Source organism: Mesoplodon densirostris, chromosome 18, assembly GCF_025265405.1.
Source record: "Mesoplodon densirostris isolate mMesDen1 chromosome 18, mMesDen1 primary haplotype, whole genome shotgun sequence".
In the NCBI taxonomy this organism is placed as follows: domain Eukaryota; kingdom Metazoa; phylum Chordata; class Mammalia; order Artiodactyla; family Ziphiidae; genus Mesoplodon; species Mesoplodon densirostris.
Genome location: NC_082678.1, coordinates 50,913,305 through 50,932,885, shown reverse-complemented (window position 1 = coordinate 50,932,885; position 19,581 = coordinate 50,913,305). Strand labels below are relative to the sequence as shown.

The window sequence follows — 19,581 nt, the reverse complement described above, 5'->3', positions numbered from 1 at the left end:
TACTGGCCCCGCCCACCGCCCGCCCACCTGGGCTACTCACCCGGGGCAGGGAGGCGGCCCGCCCTGGGCTTCTTTCATTTTTTCGGTAGGGATTTTAAGGGGTCTTGGCTACCTTTTCCTTCTTACTCGCTGTGCTCTAGCCACTCCGCCCCTCCCTCTGCCCCGCAAGCGAGTTCCTGCCTCAGGGTCTTTGCCTGGGATGCTTTTCCCCCAGATGGCCTCCTCTTGTCCTGCTGGTCTCAGCTCAAATGTCATCTGCTCAGAGACCCTCTCAAACACCCCCAGTCACTATCTGATCAGCCTGTTTTTTCTTTCTAAGGCATTATCTGAAATTAGTTTCATTTGCTCACTGACTCCGCCTCCTAAAAGACCAGTTCGGTGAAAGTGGATATCCTGTCTTTGTTCTCTATAATACCCAGCACCTAGCACAGTGCCCCGTGCAGCCTGTGCTCAATACAGTTGACCCTTGAACAACATGGGTTTGAAGTGCGTGGGTCCACCTATTTGTGGATTTTTTTCAGTAGAAAGTACTACAGTACTACACGATGGGAGGTTGGCTGAATCTCTGGATATGGAACTGCAGATCAACAGAGCCAAATATAAATTATACTCTGATTTTTGAATGCAGAGTGTGGGCACCCCACCCCCGATGTTGTTCAAGGGTCAACTGTATGTTCTTGTTTTGAATTTATGAATCAGTTAGTATCTGAGGGCTTACACTGGTACAAGCTATTCTCTCCCAGACCCCCTGCTAGACAACCCAGGACGTACCGAAGGACAACAGCCTACAATGTCCAGCCACCACAGGGCCCTCCAGGACATCAACGCAAGAAGGGCACATGGCCAGGTGGAAGCAAAATGGACCAGTGAGCCCAGGAGGACAGACACCAGGAAACCATTACTTACACACGAATGTGAATGAAAGGTATGCTCATACTTCATATCGTTCCAATTCACATTCAACCAATGTTTCTTGAGAGCCTAGAATATGCCAGACACTATCACATGCTCATCCCATTTAATCCTCACAACCAACTTGTAGGGGAGGTATCATTAGTACTATTTTAACAAATGAAAAACTGAGGCTCAGAGAGGGTTAAGTGGCTTGTTCAAAGCTCCCCAGATGATAAGTACAGAAGCAAGGGTTTGAATTCAGGCATGTTTAATCCCAAGTCCAGAACTTTCCCCGCTCACCACACTGCCTCTATGAAAGGGTGAAGGGAACCTCTGCCACACCCAGCATCAGGCTGCACCCAACAGGTGTAGCCAGCCAGGAGGGAGGGGAGTAAAGGAGAAGGTCCCAGAGGTGACAGGTGCTTGGCCCCTTCTATGAGAGCGTGCTAGGGCTCTCCCTGAGGGGTTAGAGAGAAGCGTGGAGGGAAGGGCCCTAGAATCCAACCCAGGGCTTTCCCCTAATGCTCCCTCTCAGTGCAAGAGGACTGTGAGGAACAGGGCAGAAGCACAAGCTGCCCCTGCTCCAGAGGGAGATAGAAAAGGGCCTTCAAGTTCAGGCCGGGTAAGGAGGCCCAGATGATGTGTCTTTTGAGGATGGGGGGTGGGGGGTGGGGGGATGAAGAGTGGGAGGGACCTGAGTCAGAAGAATAGGAAGGAGTGTTATACTTTGACTGCTGGAGTGGCAACAGAGCAGGCTGGAGACAAGTCATCTGTGGCAGGCCCCATTATGCGCCTCTCAATCTAACCCCTCCCCTCCTGGCTGGAAAGGAAGGCTTCCTACTGGGATGCTGCCCTGCTCAGTCTATCTTCTCAGGCCTTTTCCAGGACTTGCGAGCCTCCAGGAAGATCTTGAACAGGGACAAGAGGATGGGCACAGCCATAGGCAGGAAGAGTGGGATGTAGATGGCAAACTTCTGGTCATCAGGGAAATAGAGGAGGTGGAGGAGTGAGGGATCAAAAAAGGCACGCTCTGAGGATGTCACAGCTTCCTGGCTGGCAACGAAGGCAGAGACCAGGTGCCCAGAGGCCAACTCCTCCGCTGCCTTCTGGACTGCAGCTACAGCCCTGTACACCTAGGAAGGGGGTAGGGGGTTACCAAAAAGTCCTAGGCATCGGCTGGTGGGGAGGGTGGGAGAGGGCCTCACTGTGTCTTCCATCTACCAGGCAGGTTGCCCAGGATATATGGAGGCCGGTATAAAAGGGCTAGGGGGTATCTTCTTAGTGCCTGCTTAACATCTCACACCCGCACTTAAGACTCCTTACAGGGGAGCTGGCACTGACCTCTAGGGGAAGCCTGGGCACTCAAGGATGGCATGCCCACACATCCTCTGGACCTCAAATGGCTCTCTGGTTTCACCACACCCTGGGCCCTGCTGGCCACTCCAGTCCTAGGCCACAGAGTCCATCCCCTGCCCGCTTACCTCAGATGCCACGTTGTCCTTGATGACAATGTTGCTGATCTTGCCCAGAAGCTGGGCCAGGGAAGTGAGAGTGGTGGTGGCTGTGGCCAGGTTCTCCACTGACCGAGCCCAGAGCAGCCGGTCCAGCTCCCAGCTCATTATCCCTTCACTCTTAGGCCCTGAAAACAGGCATTTTGGAGGCAACTGGGGCTGAGCAATCCCAAAGAGCAGCCTGTAGGAACAGCAAAGAAGGTCAAAGCGGCAGAAGGTGGGAGAAGATGGTTAGGATTCCTAGAATAACTATTAGGATTTTCGATCTCACCCAGAACCACAGGGGCTGTAGGAAGTGCCTTAGCGCCTTAGGGGGTGAGCAGCAACACTAAGTAACACAGAGCCCCAAGCCCCACTTTAACCAGTGGCTTTTCACTTTTACCTGTTTCTATATTGTTTCTATATTCTAAGATCTTGTGTGAAAAAAGGTTCCATGGCTAAAATATTTCTAATTAACACCAACTAGTTTAATCCCCTCACCCTGTCTACCCTCTCTTTGGACAAATGGGGCCCCTGAGCCTTACTTAAGGGATGATCCATGACCACCTCTGACAAGGCATGTGTGCTGTGCCTCTCTATTCCTGCACCATGGCACACATTGCTAATCAATCAGAATCCTCTTCCCTGATGAGCCCAGACACAGCCTTAGAATACTTAACACAGGGCATCAGGAAGCCACTATCAATAGATCCGTTCGCACAAGAATTAACAGCTATTTTCTTAAGCATCCCTAATCAAAGCCTATGGACCTGACATTCATGAGCCTGTTTTTCCTAAAACACTTTTTGTCAACAACTAGTCTTTCTTAAGAGAAGGATGAAGTGATCCTTGGAAACCTTTCTTGGTTTCCTTGGGGCTCCAGGCACAGCCAAGGTATCCCTGCCAAGTGAGGGTTTACTGCAGTCAGCCCAGGAGACTGTGGTCAGTCTCAGTGGCCTCGCCCCCAAGTGGATCCCCCAGGACCTCACCGCAACTGAGCCAGGAACACCTCCATCACCCGCACCATGTCCACCTTGACTCTCACCGGCAGCTCCGAGCCATTGTAGGCTTTGGGGTCCACATTGTATACCTGCAGGGGGAAATAAGGGTGCCTCAACATCATGCCAGGACTGTGCACAGCTCTGCCCTAGACACTCTGGAGGCCATGAGAGGAAAGGAAGACATACTCTGTGCTCCTTAAAAATTACGAACCTCATATTTTTGGAATACCTGCTATTAGGAGCTTTATATAAATTATCTCCCCTACTCCCTCAAAAATCTTGTTAAAGAAATATTTTTTATTCCATTTTACAGTTCCTACCCATGAGAAACTCCAATCTAACAGGGGAGACAACATTCCCAACCTTGTTAAGACTCCCACAAACAGGGCCAAGATCTAAGTTATACACAGAATAGTCCTAAGTCAGCGCAAACTGCAAGTGCAAAAGGGTGCTACTATATAAACACTGATGGAAATAAGAAGCAGTGGGGCTGGCGGGGGGCGGTGGGGGGCACGAGCTCACAGCACCTCACCACCACCCCCCAACCCAGGCTGGGCCACAGAGGACACCAGAGGAACAACAGAAGGAACAGTCTCAAGGAACACCCCTGACGTTTGGGCTCTGGGGTCTCCGTGGTGTGAACATACCATAATGCCACCCCAGCGGGGGCTGTGGAAGGCGTTGGTGGCCACTGGAGCCCCATCCTTGTCCTGAATGTACAGCGGGGAGTGGGCAAGCTCAGGAACATAGAGTAGAAAGTTGAGCACGGGGTAAAGGGAGGCAGCGCTGGATCCTGTGGCACAAAGAGAAGGGGAGTCAGCACACCAAACACGCTGGGTCTAGGTCTTAGGCCCAGGTCAGCCTCTAACTTGCTGCTCACTCACTCTGGGCCTCATTTTCCCCAACTGATAATCACTAGGATATCCTCCAGGCCTGGGTTTCTGTGGTAAAGAACCTCAGCATTCTCCTGAGATGTGCCACACACATGAAGTGCAGTCCTCAGCCTCAAACTGCCCCTAAATCGCCTCTCCTCCAACAGCCTCCCACCTTTTTCGGCACTGCCATAAAGCAGTCCCTTGGACCTTGTAGGAAAGAAGGGAGGGAAGGAGGGAAGAAGGGAGGGAGGGAGGAGGAAAGGAGGGAGGGAGGGAGGGAGGGAGGAAAGAAGGGAGGGAGGGAGGGAGGAAAGAAGGGAGGGAGGGAGGGAAGAAGGGAGGGAGGGAGGGAGGAAAGAAGGGAGGGAGGGAGGGAAGAAAGGAGGGAGGGAGGAAAGAAGGGAGGGAGGGAGGGAGGAAAGGAGGGAGGGAGGGAGGGAGGAAAGAAGGGAGGGAGGGAGGAAAGAAGGGAGGGAAGGAGGGAAGAAGGGAGGGAGGGAGGAAAGAAGGGAGGGAGGGAGGGAAGAAGGGAGGGAGGGAGGGAGGAAAGAAGGGAGGGAGGGAGGGAAGGAGGGAAGAAGGGAGGGAGGGAGGGAAGGAGGGAAGAAGGGAGGGAGGGAGGGAGGAAAGAAGGGAGGGAGGAGGAATTTGCCAAGGCCTCATGTGCTGCCCCACCCATACCCCTTGGTCCACACTGGCCTAACCCTGGTGCCTAAAATTCCACAACTAGTGATATACTCCCTTTGGTTTGCCTCTATTACAGTTCTACCGTACTGTACTACCTACTCTTCTGAGGTACCAGCGCCAAAATGAAAAACTGGAACCCCAGCTTCAAGGTTCCTCAGCCTCAATCAGCAGAACTGTCAATTCAAATTCTGCCTTCATGTACTTCTGCTGTTGGCTTTCCTACACGTGTGGCCATATTTTTCCTAGATGGCTTGCAGGGAGGGAGATGCAACCTATCCATTTGTTTATAAAAAGTGTTGGGAATGTTTAATCAATGCTTTTGGATGTGACCGTGTGGAGATGGAGATGTCAACAGACTATCGTGAAAAAGGAGCCTAAATGCCCAGCACCTCCTCAACGCCCTTGGACCAACCCAACCTGGGAGCCATCGCTATATACAACCCGCCTCCCACCCCAGGCTGAGCCTTCAGGGTCCTTCCCTGGCCTGGCAGAAAGACCCTCATCGTCAGGAGCTCACCCAGCCGGGACTCCACTGGGTTGATGACGTGGGGGAGGCTGTGTGCGGCCAAATAATAGCTGGAGGAAGCTGGGTCAAAGCGGGGGTTTACCCCCAACACTGCGTAGTAAAGGATCTGTAGAGCAAAGAGGGAGCATGCTATTTGTCTACTGAGCTATATTCCAATTTGTCCCCCCAAAAGATTTGAGGTGCCTTAAAAAGATAACCATTAGGCAGGGCAAAATATAAGAGACAAAAATCAAGGCCGAGAGAAAACAGGAGTAGGGAAAAAAATAACAAAGCTAAGGGTAAAGTTAACACACTAAATTCATGTTTTGAACACCACATTATTTTACCAGGCGTTCTCACAGCCTAAACAAAGAATAGCATAATTCAGTGTCCACAAGATCAAATCAAATCAGTTATTCAGAAGTAATTTCTCCCGCTACCAAGACCTGATAAAAATGTCTCCCACCTTTTCCCTAAAAGGACACTGTGTAATTCAGAAGACTACATTCATCACATCTTTATTGTTACTACATTAACATATTTCAGGACGTTTTTTTGTTTGTTTTTTAATAAATTTTTAGGATGGCACAACTGGTGAATACAGTTCCAGAGGGAGCCATAAGGAAGTTACTTTTTTAACAAGCATCGACAGAACTCCCCAGGCTGGACACCAAGGAGGAAAAGTAGACCCCAGAACCATATACATACACAGGAATTTCCTGGCAAATCAGCAAGCTCAAAGAGCTGGAAGAACAGACTACACTTGTAAATGCCAAATATGGAGGGACTTGGAAAAGGATGGTGCAGCGGGGAAAAGGGCTCCTCAACTTGCTCCCAGCCTCACCTGAGAGTCCACAGAGAAGTTGCCCACAGCCCTGAGGGCATTCAGGAAGGGCTGCACATAGCGCCGGACGGCCCCCTCGATGTCCCAGTGAACGTCATGGGACTTGGGGTCAGGGTTGAGTAAACTGAAGGTGATTTCATAGCCTATAAAAACAGGAGTCAGGGAAGCCAGAGGCATCTGTGGATCAAAGGCAGCCTGTACCCCTGGCTGAGTTGAACTTGGTTCTCCTCTGAAATGGGGCTGGTTGCCATCATGGACACAAAGGGAGGATAAAACTGGGATGAGGAACACTGAGTGCTTTAAGAAACAGATGAACCCACAGAAGAAAGGAGTGAAGCATTTGCATGCAGCTTCCCCTCCTGCCCCACTGTCTCCACATAATTCATTTCCCTCTCCCTTCCCGTGGCACAGCCCGGTCAGCCTACCCAAGCTGGACTTGAGAGGCCGCCTCTTATCAGAGCTCCACTTGTCCTCTGGGAGGTGGTCAGCCAAGGCTGCAGCAAGCACGTCCTCAGTCAAAGACATGGCCTGGGCTACTTGGATTACACGGTGGCCAATGATGTTAAAGGCCTCCCGGTGCATTATCCCCCGCACAACTGCCATCCTCTTGGGCCCAATGTAGCTCATCATGTCCTATGAGGGGCAAGCAGGGGACAGAATGCCCACGGCTCAGGGAAGAAAGCAGAAGAGCACTCTGGCTCCTGTCTTTGAGAATCTGGCCTTTTGCCACCGACCAACAGGCCTGCACCTCTCTCTAGATTCACTGAGAACTATTATGTCAACATTTCTGAGCTATGGGTATATATGAGTGTTTTCATTCATTTCAGTTCCCTTCTCCTTCCCGGTTGACATAGGTGCAGGCAACAGCTCTATCTTCATGGGCTGGAGACTAAGAGACGGCATGCTGAGCAAGAATAAACAAACAACGGGAAAGTTTGATATAAGTAAATGGCAAATGGCAAAGAGGCAAATACAAGAATTTTCACAGCAGCATTATTTGTAATAGGATAAAACTGGAGACAATCCAAATGCCTGTCAGCAACAGAATGGATAAATTGTGATATGTTTATACAATGAAACATTAGACAGAATTTTAAATGAATGCATTAGATTCAACTAGACATATTATCATAGATGATTCAAACATAAAGGTCAAGCCAAATGAAAACTGGAGAAGAACACGCGCTTCGTTACGGCATTTATATAAAGTTCAGAAATATATAAAATTAAACATATTGTTTACAGAGATATATGTGATAAAACTTGAAAGAAAAATATGAAAATGATACATACAAACTATGGTCACCTTTGGCTGCAAGGGAATGGGATATAATCATGGAGATGCACAGGGCTGTATTATAGTTTTCAAGCTGGGGGTGGGTACATGGATGTTTATTAAAATTTGCCTTCATCTTCTTGTAATAATTAAATATTTCATTATAAATTAAAAAATAAAATGGTAGCTGTACAGCTCCCACCAAGCCTTTTGCTCAGAAACTGAAAAGGTCAATGTATTGTTCATATTATCATCACAGCCCATTCAAACCAGCTTCTTTAACCCTATTGATTTTTTTTCCACTTTAAATTTAGGACTTCCCTAATAGTGCAGTGGTTAAGAATCCGCCTGCCAATGCAGGGGACATGGGTTCGAGCCCGGGTCCAGGAAGATCCCACATGCTGCAGAGCAACTAAGCTTGTGTGCCACAGCTACTGAGCCTGTGCTCTAGAGTCCGTGCTTCGCAACAAGAGAAGCCACTGCAATGAGAAGCCCGCGCACCTCAACGAAGAGTAGCCCCCGCGCACCAAAGAAGACCCAATGCAGCCTAAATAAATAAATAAATAAATTAAAAAAAAAAAAAAAAGGGCTTCCCTGCTGGCGCAGTGGTTAAGAATCCGCCTGCCAATGCAGGGGACACGGGTTCAAGCCCTGGCCCAGGAAGATCCCACATGTCACAGAGCAACTAAGCCCGTGCACCACAACTACTGATCCTGTGCTCTAGAGCCCGTGAGCCACAACTATTGAGCCCACGTGCCACAACTACTGAAGCCTGCGTGCCTAGAGCCCGTGCTCTGCAACAAGTGAAGCCACAACAATGAGAGGCCGCGCACCGCAAGGAAGAGTAGCCCCCGCTCGCCGCAACTAGAGAAAGCCTGCGCACAGCAACGAAGACCCAACACAGCCAAAAATAAAAAAAGCAAATAAATTTATTTTTTTTAAAAAATGGAACTTTAACCACATACAAGCCTTGGATTTAGAAAGACCCAGAGTCAATGAAAACAATCCCTATTTGCATTCTTTTTAAAAAATACTTGAGGAGAGTTTTCTGTAGCAAACGGAAGGAATGGACAGCAATACTGCAAGGAGGAGACGTAGGAGAGGACAAGCTGAAGGGAGAAGGCATGTCCGCAGCCTCTCTGCTCACCCTACCTGAGGGAGAAGTGAGGAGTGTTCAGAGATCACGTACACTGTCAGGGAGCCCTCTGCATGCTCCGATGGCTCAGCAAACATGGTTTCTGCCTCTGGGGACAAGAACAGGTGGTGTATCAGGAGCGCAAACACCATTCCCTCTCCCTCTGGCTCCCACACGGTGCCTAACCCATCACTCCACCTCCCGCTCACACCCAGCTGACACTGTGGGCAGGCTTGGCCCTCGGTGGCCCAGGCTGAGACACAAGGTATCTCATCCCCAGCTTTCCCAGAGGGGTTTTGGAGTTAAGACAAGTTATGGAGGGAGTCCCCTGGTGGCCTAGTGGTTGGGATTCTGGGCTTTCACTGCCGTGGCCCAGGTTCAGTCCCTGGTCAGGGAACTGAGATCCTTGCAGGACGCACGGCACAGGCCGCCCGCCCCCCGCCCCAAGAAAAAAAGGACAAGATATGGAAACTATACACTTAGAGATCAGAATGAAAAAGAGGGCTTCCTGTTAAAATGATCACCCCTCCTAGTACCTTGTATACTGCCCAATGACAGGGCCTCCTCCTCATGATCCAAAGCCCTCCGATAGGCCTTCTGGAAACGGCATTTGATTTTCAATTTGTCTTAGAGAAAAGAAAGAAGCAGGATGAGAAGAGCAAGTGTCAGACTCTGCCCACCCTTCCAGCTCTAATGCTGTCCAGTGTCCGAGGAGAGCAAGATGATTGTCTGCAGAGAAATACCAAGAAGCAACAGCCAATTCTAATGATTTCTGCATGGATGATATAAATACATGACACTCCACCTCTTCCACCTGCCCAGCTCCTGCCTCTCGCTGTACACCTTCAACCTGAAGTACCCTCCCCACAGGGAAATCTATTACAATATTCATTACATTAGTAGGTAAAAGGAGGAAAACCATATGATCATTTCAATAGATGTCTCAAAATAAACTCAGTGAACATTCTTTTTTTTTTTTTTTTTTTTTTTTTTTTTGCGGTATGCGGTCCTCTCACTGTCGTGGCCTCCCCCGTTGCGGAGCACAGGCTCCGGACGCGCAGGCTCCGGACGCGCAGGCCCAGCGGCCATGGCTCACGGGCCCAGCCGCTCCGCGGCACATGGGATCCTCCCAGACCGGGGCACGAACCCGTATCCCCTGCATCGGCAGGCGGACTCTCAACCACTTGCGCCACCAGGGAGGCCCTCAGTGAACATTCTTGATAAAAATAAGATGCACACTTAATGACAAAACACTATAGTTCCATTAAAATTAGCGCGAAAACAAGGATGCCTGCTATCTCCTCTATTATTCAGCACTGTTCTTCCTGAAGTTCCTGACCCATGCAATAAGTGAAAAAAGAGAAACATGAATATTTGAAAGAAAGAGACAAAATGGCCACTTTTTGAAGTAGTATAATTATTTTCAAAGGGAATCAAAGAGAACCAACTAAAAAACTATTATAAGAAAATGCAAGAATGGGTAGCTTTCTAATAAATACCAGCAATATCTAATTAAAAAAGCAAGTATTTTTAAAAATCCCAATTGCAGTAACAATAAAAAATATAAAAATATCCAGGAATACATGTACAAAACTGTAAGGAAAAAAAAGAAAAACAGGACTTTACACAATGACATAAAAGAAGATCTGAATAAAATGGAAACACATACAAGGCTCCTAGATGGAAAAACTAAATATTCTCAGAATATCAATTCTCTCCAAGTTAATCTAAACATGTAAGGCAATCCCAAAGGGATTTTTTTCGCCACTTGGAACTTGACAAGCTGAACCTAAAATTTATTGGGAAAGTTCTTCTTTACAGAACTCCAGAAGAATGCAGAAGAAATGGCAGAATTTAAAAACTGCCATTTTGCAACTTAATGAAATGGATTCCAGTATCAACAGATGCTAAAATCATCAGGTGAAAGGCTGACAGAGAACTAAAATACAGAAATCAAGCTGACAATATCTGAACTAAATAATCATCTTTGTATCACCCAAAGTGAAACAACCAGGCCACTACATGATATAACACGATAGGAAGTACAACACACCAACTGTAAAGTATTCTTGCCTAAAAAACTGAACATGGGGGCTTCCCTGGTGGCGCAGTGGTTGAGAGTCCGCCTGCCGATGCAGGGGACACGGGTTCGTGCCCCGGTCCGGGAAGATCCCACATGCCACAGAGCGGCTGGGCCTGTGAGCCATGGCCGTTGAGCCTGCGCATCCGGAGCCTGTGCTCCGCAACGGGAGAGGCCACAACAGTGAGAGGCCCGCGTACCGCAAAAAAAAAAAAAAAAAGAAATCACAGTCTGATGAATTGGGATATTGGGATTGACATGTATACACTGATGTGTATAAAATCGATGACTAATAAGGACCTGCTGTATAAAAAAATAAATAAAATTAAATTAAAAAAAAAACTGAACATGGGTTGTGTATATATGTCCATGCCACTATCTCACTTCATCCCAGCTTACCCTTCCCCCTCCCCACATCCTCAAGTCCATTCTCTACGTCTGCATCTTTATTCCTGTCCTGCCCCTAGGTTCTTCAGAACCACTTTTTTTTTTTTAGACTCCATATATATGTGCTGGCATCCAGTATTTGTTTTTCTCTTTCTGACTTACATCACTCTGTATGACAGACTCTAGGTCCATCCACCTCACTACAAATAACTCAATTTCATTTCTTTTTATGGCTGAGTAATATTCCATTGCATATATGTGCCTATATACAGTACCAAATGTAAAATAGATAGCTAGTGGGAAGCAGCTGCATAGCACAGGAAGATCAGCTCGGTGCTTTGTGACCACCTAGAGGGGTGGGATAGGGAGGGTGGGAGGGAGATGCAAGAGGGAGGGGATATGGGGATATATGTATACATATAGCTGATTCACTTTGTTATACAGCAGAAACTAACACAACACTGTAAAGCAATTATACTCCAATAAAGATGTTAAAAAAAAAAACTGAACCTGGGGACTTCCCTGGCAGTCCAGTGGTTGGGACTCTGTGCTTCCACTGCAGGGGGCACGGGTTCGATCCCTGGTCGGGGAACTAAGATCCTGCATGCCATGAAGTGCGGCCAAAAAATAAATTTAGGACTACCCTGGTAGCGCAGTGCTTAAGAATCTGCCTGCCAATGCAGGAGACACCGGTTCGAACCCTGGTCTGGGGGGATCCCACATGCTGCAGAGCAACTAAGCCCGTGCGCCACAACTACTGAACCTGCGCTCTAGAGCCCTCGAGCCACAACTACTGAGCCAACACACTGCAACTACTGAACCCGCGTGCTGCAGCTACTGAAGCCTGTGTACCTAGAACTCGTGCTCCGCAAAAAGAGAAGCCACCGCAATGAGAAGCCCTTGCACCACAACAAAGAGTAGCCCCGCTCACTGCAACTGCAACTAGAGAAAGACCGCGTGCAGCAACGACGACCCAACGCAGCCAAATTATAAATTAAATAAACAAACAAACAAACAAATAAATAAATAAATTTTAAACAATTAAAAAACCTGATTTTAAGTAAACCTCTAGATCTAACTACCAGTTTATAAGAAATATGGATACTAGAAAAATAAGTTAAATGAAACCAGGAGGAAGAAATCTACCAAATCCAGAATGTGAGATGTTCTATCAAACAAATGACCTGGTTTCTCCAACAAATCAATGAAAACAAGTATATTGGGATGGGGTAGGGAGAGCTGGTATATAATAAAAGAGACAAGAGACTTAAAATGGGGATCATAATGTTAGGATTAAATGAAGCAACACGTGTAAAGTGTTTCACTGAGTTTCTGGTGAAACAACTAATGAACAACTAATATCAGCTATCATTATTACTAACTAGTGTTATCCCTCCCTCTCCTCCTTATTTAACTTGAATTCCTACACATCCTTTAAAAATCTGGCTTAAAAATTACAGCCCTCAAAACCTTGTCTACCTTTCTTTCCTCCAGACAGTTATAGTCTCTTTCTTAAGTACAATCTCTGTTTCTTATATACTTATATACTTCTGTGATTTCTTTGTCTCTCTCCCCTACCTATGAATTTCTTGAAACCAATATCAATTTCTTATTCATCCCCAAATTCCTGATACCTACGTGCCTAACACTCCGTAAAGTATTTAATGTTAAACTGAATAAGGCCCGTATGTAAGTCCAAATTAATTCCAAACCCTGTGTTCATTCCACTACATCCCACATCCTCCCCTATCCCGTAATGAGCATCACCTACTTCTGATCAGGTAGCACAACCGTTTTATGAATAAAACTGCCCCTTTAATGGTGAATACTGAATTTAAAGCTGCTTTTTTTCTTAGCAAACACACTGTTCATTCAAAGTGGTCTTTTAATAAGTTTGTAATCACCTTTACGGGATACCCATGCTCCTCCTATCCAACCTATCTGCGGACTGAACTCAGACCAGAAAGGCAGCCCTGATCAGGAACTCACACTTCAGAGGGATCTCTCTCTCATGCACAACGGTGAAGGGCAGCTTTTCCTGGTCGTCCAATGGCACTGATTCCTGGGTAAACACGACAGTGACCGGCACCATGAGCCGGAGCTGCGGGAAGAAGCATCAGGGCCATCAGTGAGTCTCCATCTTGCCGGTGGGCTGTCCCCTGGTCCTCCACCACCGAGGTCTTACCTGCAGGGAATTCAGCCCACTGATCTGGGAGTAAGGCAATGGGGCCCGGTAGGTCTCCGTGGTCTTCCACCAGAGCGGCAGCCCCAGCACGATGACCACCGCGGCGAAGAAGAGGGCGGCGCGCTTGCCTCGAACCACCTCTGGGGACACGGGGGGATCCACTGAGGCGCCGCCAGAGGTGGGCTCGGGTGCCGGCCCCACCCCCGACGCGGAGGAGCCCCGGCAACCTGTACTCAGAACCTCTCAGCCCGCACTCGAAGGGATTCCCCGGCGAGGGGCCCGGACCCTAGTCTGAAGGGATCCTGCCTGAGACGAACCCCGAACCCCCATCCGCGAGAACTCTGGCACAACACAGTCCCCACCCCCACATTCCTCCCTCGCGATCCGCGAGCCGCAGCCCCCTCCCGAATGCCACCGCACCTAAGTCTGTAGCTGCGGCCCCCGGGGCCGCCATACTCGCTTCCAACCGCTCTTGCCGCCGAGGGGAGGAGCTGCGTAAGTCTCCCCCAATCGGAAACCCGCAAGGAGGGGGCGTGCCCACGGCAGCGATCGTGACCAATCACGAGCGGCACTCCAGACGAAAACCGACGAAGGGTGGGCGGGGTGCGCAGAGGGCTTCTCCCAGAGCTTGAAAGGATGCTGTCCCGGCTATTGAGGAGCTGTGCGGGTTTCGGTTTTGCTGGAAGACACCGTCCGCTTCCTTGTGGAACCCACTCCTAGCCCAGGGAATAAGAGCGCAAACTCTGCAGTTGTTAAATACTAGCCGGGAGACCACGGGAAGCTCTAAGTCTCAGTGTTCTCATCTGAAAAATGGAGATACTTGACTAAAATGTGGTCATTCATGGAAAGAGCACACGGAAAGTCGCTTATCACGATCATTGTTTATCATCCCTATTATAGAGCTCCTCTTTCGCAGCAGCAAGCTAATAGTACCTTTTTAGGATATTTAGCTCATTTAATATTTTTAAAATTCATTTGAATTCATTTACAACTTGTTAAAGTCTGAATACCTCACTTAAAATTCTTGAAAATTCATGAGCACAGAATTCTGGATGATCCTGATCACTTGGGTTCAAATCCCAGCTTCACCACTTTACCTGAGTGAGCTTGAGAAGTTAATTAACCTCTCTGTGATTGTTTCCTCATATTAAAATAGGGATAGCAGGGAATTCCCTGGCGGTCTAATGGTTAGGACTCTGCAGGAGGCCTGGGTTCGATTCGGGGAACTAAGATCCCGCATGCCACGTGACGGGGCCAAGAAAAGTAAAATTGTTTTAATAAATAAATAAAATAGGGATAGCAATAGTATCTACTTTATGTAGAATTGTTGTAGTAAATGAGTTAACAACTGTAAAGTGATTAGAATAGGGCCTGGCAGGAGACTACTATGTAAGTTTGAGCTATTTTTATTAATACAAGATCAGGCCACACTGAGCCTACACTCCCATATTGCAATAATTAGCTGGGCGGAGCATTGGTTGTGCACTTCACACAGAGCATGGCCTCCCCAGTTCACATAGAACACACAGCAGGTTCTCTCTTCTTTTCATCTGCTCAGATAGACCCCGGTGCTCCACCTACAGCCCCACGTCCAAGCTAAGTGGTCAAAGTTCATTATGAGACTTCACCAGGTCTGCTCTTGCCCAGACCCTTAAATTGGCTCCCTCTGTGCCCCTATGTATCCCAAATGGGAGTGAGCAATGGCTCTCGGCAACCTGCTAGATACCCTGCTGTGTCGGGCATCGCTGAGCCCTGGGCATTTTCCCTGTTGGGCAACCCAGGTGCTCCTTCTGCAGTGGCTCCCCCTGGTGAAATGTGTCAAGCCTCAGCAGGGCTCAACACAGCTGAGAGGTGAGAGACTTCTCCCATCGCCTCTTATCCCAGTTTGGGGCCATGTGCAAAAGCTGCGTTCAGAAGTAGCTTGAGTCCTGCCTCACTCCATCCTTCTGCACCTGCTGCCAAGTGCCTCTGAAGTGGCAGTTCCCGAAAGACTCACAGCCCTCCATACTGCCACGCTCCAGCCTCGGACATCAACAGCAAGAGCCTGAGCTGAGAATGGTGACTGGGTGTGCCCCTCCCCCCCAAACTTAAAGCCCAGTAAAACTCAAAACCCACCCTCTCCACCTCCACAGTCGGAGAGGGCTCAGAGACAGGAGTCAGCAGAGATCAGAAACTGGGAGGTGGGAACTGGATGTGTAAAAAAGACAGACAAAGTAGCATGTTTTGCTACCATTTATTTGCTATGTGGTATGTACCCAAAGCATGAGTCAGCTCTGGTGCCCTACCCTCTGATCCCAGGAGAGAGGGTGGGCAAGGAGAGCCCAAGGAGAAGCAACCCCGTCATGGGGAAATTGTGGGGGCTGGCAGGGGCACGGGGGAGACCCAAGCATCCTGCTCTGACTTCTAGCAAGTTCTCCTGCCCTCAGTCATGAGGGGCTCCCTATCCTCCCATCCAATGGTCCCAGGTGCAGCAATCGGAGAGGGGAGGGGAGGAGAAAAAAGGAAGATGACTCAGTGCTGGGTGGAGGCATCTCCACTCTTCATGGCTACTTGGCCCTGGCCGTAACTACAGGCAAAATTGGGTGCAGGTGGCTGGGCCGAGGGCTGTGGTATGGAGTGGGTACTCAGTAGGCGTGGTTGGCAACGTAGAGGGATTGTGCTGCTGCTCCACCATCTTCTCCGCTGCCTTCATACTTGCCCTGGGCCGCAAGGCCATTCACCTGCAAAAGGAAGGGGGTAAGTAGGCCGACCCAGTCCACAGGTGCTGAACCCTCCCAGACTACAGCCTCTGGGTGCTGACCCTGCCTGGCTACACACCACCTCCCCACCCACCACCTCTAGCTCCCAACCTCGGCCCGCTTGATAAACTCCTCAGTGGCGGCCCCAGCATTATCCCGTTGCCCTCGCCAGGTGTTGAGTGCAGAGGCCTGCAGGGCACGCCCATAGGAGAAGGTGAGGGCCCAGGGCCGGGGAAGGGGGCATTGGTTGATAGCATTGAGGTTGAGAGATGCCTCCTCTTCGCTCTGACCCCCAGACAGAAAGGTCACTCCTAGGGTGGAGAAGAGAAGACAAACTGATTGATCACTCCTTATTTTTCCAGGGTAAGGAACCCCTGGAGGTCACAAGAACGGGGGAAGAACGTGAGAATGGGTCTTAGGGAAAGGAACAGGTTTGGAAGCAGGGTGGTACCTGGGACAGCTGGGGGCACAGTGCGACGCAGGGCAGTGACAGTTGCCATGGCGATCTCCTCTGGGCTATACTTAATGGGACAGGCGTGGCCAGGGGTCACCATGTTGGGCTTGAGCAGGGTCCCCTCCAGGTACACGTGATGGTCACTCAGGGCCTTGTACACCGCAGCCAGGACCTGGGGATCAGAGGAGGTTTACTAAGGTTCTGGGCCCCTGCCACTCACTACCTTATGTTCCCTGTCTAGGGCTGGGTGGGCATGACTGTGAGGGTGGGTACAGGTCAGACTCACAGGTACATTCTGGGATCAAGTAAAAGAGTGCTTGAGGAAGGCGCCTGCATCTGAGCCAGGGACTGTGGGGAACAGGCTCCCTGTCAGGCTCTTTCTCTGTGGTATATGTCTGTGCCCAGGTGTGGACTCACCTTCTCTGTAACGAACTGGCAACGTTTGAGGTCATGGTCTCCATCAGGCAGGATCTCAGGTTCCACAATAGGCACAATCCCATTCTGCAGGTAAGAGCAGAGTATCTTGGGATGGGCAGTAGGTAAGGTGGAAGAAAGCCATGTAACCCTCTCGCCACCAGGCACAGAGCACCCGTCTGACCCCCTCTCACACACATAGTAGGCACACCTGCTGGCAGATGCTGGCATAGCGGGCCAGCACGTTGGCATTCTCCAGAATGGCAAGTGCTGAGGGTGTGCGTTCACTGATTTTCAGCACGCAGCGCCACTTGGCGAAGTCGGCGCCATCCTTCTTATACTGGGCACAGCGTTCCGAGAGCCCATCCAGCCCTGCAGGCATAGTGCCAGCCTCATTACTCTGCTCCTGTTTGCCAGCAGCAACCACCCAACAACCCTGTGGTCCTGAAGCCCACCCCTCCTATACCTTGAGTGGTGGTTTCTCCATCAGTCCCGGCTAGAGGCACTACACCCTTGTCAACCTGAAGGGGAAACACAGGCACAGAACTGAACCCAGGCAGGATTCCGCTTGCCACCCCTCACACCCACACACCTATTTCCATGCTCAGCCCCCATCCAGGGCCAGTGGCTGCACCTTGATGCCCACGACAATGCCCTTATCCTGGATGGTACGGACGAAGAGGACACCATTATCATCTTTCTGGTAGAGTGTCTCATGGAAGAATATGACACCTCCAATGCACTTCTTCACACGGTCATCGGCACTGAACAGGACCTGACGGTACAACCGGCGGTTCTCCTCTGTGTTCTCCACCCCAATTTGGCTCAGCCGCTTGGCCATGCTGCCTGGGGGCAAACAAAGTAGGGTGGTAAGGTCATCCCCAGGGCTCCCTGGACACCTCTTCCCCACTGACCACAGGCCCCCACCTACCTACAGACTCATCTGCGGCCAGAATGCCTTTGCCTGGGGCCACAATCCGGAGGGCAATGTCGCACAACTCCTTTTTCTGCTCAGCAGAAAGGGCTGGGTACGAGTGGGGCATGGTGACAGTTCTGTGGAACGGAAACAAGGTATAAAAGCTGGACCCCACCCACTACCTCCGCTGCTTCCTCTCCTGTCCATATGGAGAGGCATGGCCGTTTCCTTCCACCCAACAAGGAGGGGCTGGGAACAGGGCAGCAGCCGTCCTTGGCGTGGGTCCTGGGCATTAAAATGGCACCAATCCCTCTGACAGCCAGCAGGCTCAGGGCCCCAATTCCCACATCTCCTTTTGTCCCTGTTGGGCACCCTTCCCAGCCCCAGGGTGGGGGTGGGGAGGTGAGCAGCCCCAAAGCTGCAGGTCTTCTAATGAAACTACTGCCCACATAAAGATGCCAACCCTTTTTTCACCGAATTTGGCCCCTTCTTCAGGTGGGCATAAGCCCTGGCCTTTCCAACTTCCCTCTTCTCATCCTCAGCAGGGCCCTGAGGGAAAATGCACTTACTTCAGAGGCTTCGGAATGAGGCAAAATTACCCATCACCCCTCTTCCCTCAGCTTCTGGAGGAAAAGAGTGGGGGTAGGGAGGAGGAGTGGCACAAAACACGGCCACAGGCTTCCATAACCTCTTCTCCATTCCCTGAACCTAACTGCCTAGGCAGTCAGGAGAATGGGAGCACAGGATCAGGGTTGAAAGGAATGAGGAGAGAGCCTGAGGGGAGAGAGAGGGAGAGATGCAGGAGCAGCAGGGAGGAGACTTGTGGGGAGATGATGGTGAGACAGGCTAACTAGTCAGGCGGAAGGACCTAGACCAGGGGGGCCATGAAGGGAGGAGAACTGGAGAGGGAGCTCAGCCTAGGAGAGGCAGGCTGGGATTAAAATGGTCTGGGCGAGAGAGGCTAACCCCAAGGAACAATCCAGTAGGCAGAAGATTTGGGGTTGGCAAAGCTGCATAAGAGCGTAAGAGGAAGGAGTGGTGTGCGAGAAGCTGAGCAGTGGTGTGGGGTTTCCAGTGGACAGAAAGGAGAGAGAATGTAAGGAGAGAGCTGAGAAGGCACATCCAGGGGCCCCCGGGAGCAGGGTAAGGAAGGCAGAAAGAAGAGTCAGGGAGAGGAAGCGGAGATGCTGAGCAACTCCCGCTTCGCCCCGGACCTCACCTGTGCGCGGCGAGTTAGCTGCGGCAGCCACAGGAGCAGCTCGGGTTCAGGTCCGCAGCAGCTGTGGCTCCAAGCCCGGCTCCCGTAAATGAGGCTGCGGCGACTGCAGAGCTACGTGACTCCCCCGGAGGGCGGGGCCAGCACCTCCCCGCCCTGGCCACGCCCTCTCCCAGGACTGGAGTCAGTAGCGAGGCCACGCCCGCAGAGGCGGGGCGACGAGGTGGAGTGACTACTCTGCTGGGATCTCCGAGGTGGTTGCGCACTGTCCCCCTCCCGCCTCGTGGGCCAGCCACCAAGGCCCCATGGGCAGGAAATGGCCTCGCCTCATTTCTGCCACAATCGCCTTTACCATGTGCAGAGCCCTGTGATGGCTGCTGGGGACGAAGCCTGGTCTGGTGAAGGAGGGTCACCTAAACAATCACAACAGTTGGGTTAGGTGGGACACAGGCACCAACAGTGTGGGAGTCCAGGGCAGAGAGTA

The 19,581-nt window shown here is 50.4% G+C and overlaps 2 protein-coding genes across 2 annotated transcripts; both read right to left on the bottom strand.

Annotated features, from left to right (window-relative positions):
- Positions 1 to 1,091: 1,091 nt before the first annotated feature.
- Positions 1,092 to 13,843, bottom strand: PIGS (phosphatidylinositol glycan anchor biosynthesis class S). Its single transcript, XM_060080952.1, has 12 exons — positions 13,780 to 13,843; positions 13,360 to 13,499; positions 13,164 to 13,275; positions 9,244 to 9,333; positions 8,725 to 8,816; positions 6,722 to 6,929; positions 6,297 to 6,439; positions 5,465 to 5,579; positions 4,033 to 4,178; positions 3,374 to 3,474; positions 2,376 to 2,586; positions 1,092 to 2,027 (listed from the first exon to the last, which is right to left on the bottom strand). The coding sequence occupies exons 1-12, from the start codon at positions 13,811 to 13,813 to the stop codon at positions 1,752 to 1,754; spliced, it is 1,668 nt and encodes a 555-aa protein (XP_059936935.1). The 5' UTR covers positions 13,814 to 13,843; the 3' UTR covers positions 1,092 to 1,751.
- A 1,735-nt stretch (positions 13,844 to 15,578) lies between these two features.
- Positions 15,579 to 19,203, bottom strand: ALDOC (aldolase, fructose-bisphosphate C). Its single transcript, XM_060080824.1, has 9 exons — positions 19,101 to 19,203; positions 17,897 to 18,018; positions 17,600 to 17,811; positions 17,432 to 17,486; positions 17,177 to 17,337; positions 16,969 to 17,052; positions 16,549 to 16,723; positions 16,209 to 16,408; positions 15,579 to 16,079 (listed from the first exon to the last, which is right to left on the bottom strand). The coding sequence occupies exons 2-9, from the start codon at positions 18,006 to 18,008 to the stop codon at positions 15,984 to 15,986; spliced, it is 1,095 nt and encodes a 364-aa protein (XP_059936807.1). The 5' UTR covers positions 18,009 to 18,018; positions 19,101 to 19,203; the 3' UTR covers positions 15,579 to 15,983.
- Between the last annotated feature and the right edge of the window lie 378 nt (positions 19,204 to 19,581).

Excerpts from the sequence above, each read along its gene's own strand:
- PIGS (XM_060080952.1), bottom strand. The coding sequence starts at position 13,813 with ATGGCGGCCCCGGGGGCCGCAGCTACAGACTTAG. Across the intron at positions 6,440-6,721 it reads GCCTCTCAAGTCCAGCTTGG|GCTATGAAATCACCTTCAGT; the intron begins GTAGGCTGACCG and ends CTGTTTTTATAG. Across the intron at positions 2,587-3,373 it reads GTGTTCCTGGCTCAGTTGCG|GCTGCTCTTTGGGATTGCTC; the intron begins GTGAGGTCCTGG and ends CTGTTCCTACAG.
- ALDOC (XM_060080824.1), bottom strand. The coding sequence starts at position 18,008 with ATGCCCCACTCGTACCCAGCCCTTTCTGCTGAGCAGAAAAAGGAGTTG. Across the intron at positions 17,487-17,599 it reads GCATTGTCGTGGGCATCAAG|GTTGACAAGGGTGTAGTGCC; the intron begins GTGCAGCCACTG and ends TTTCCCCTTCAG. Across the intron at positions 16,724-16,968 it reads GCCAGTTCGTTACAGAGAAG|GTCCTGGCTGCGGTGTACAA; the intron begins GTGAGTCCACAC and ends TCTGATCCCCAG.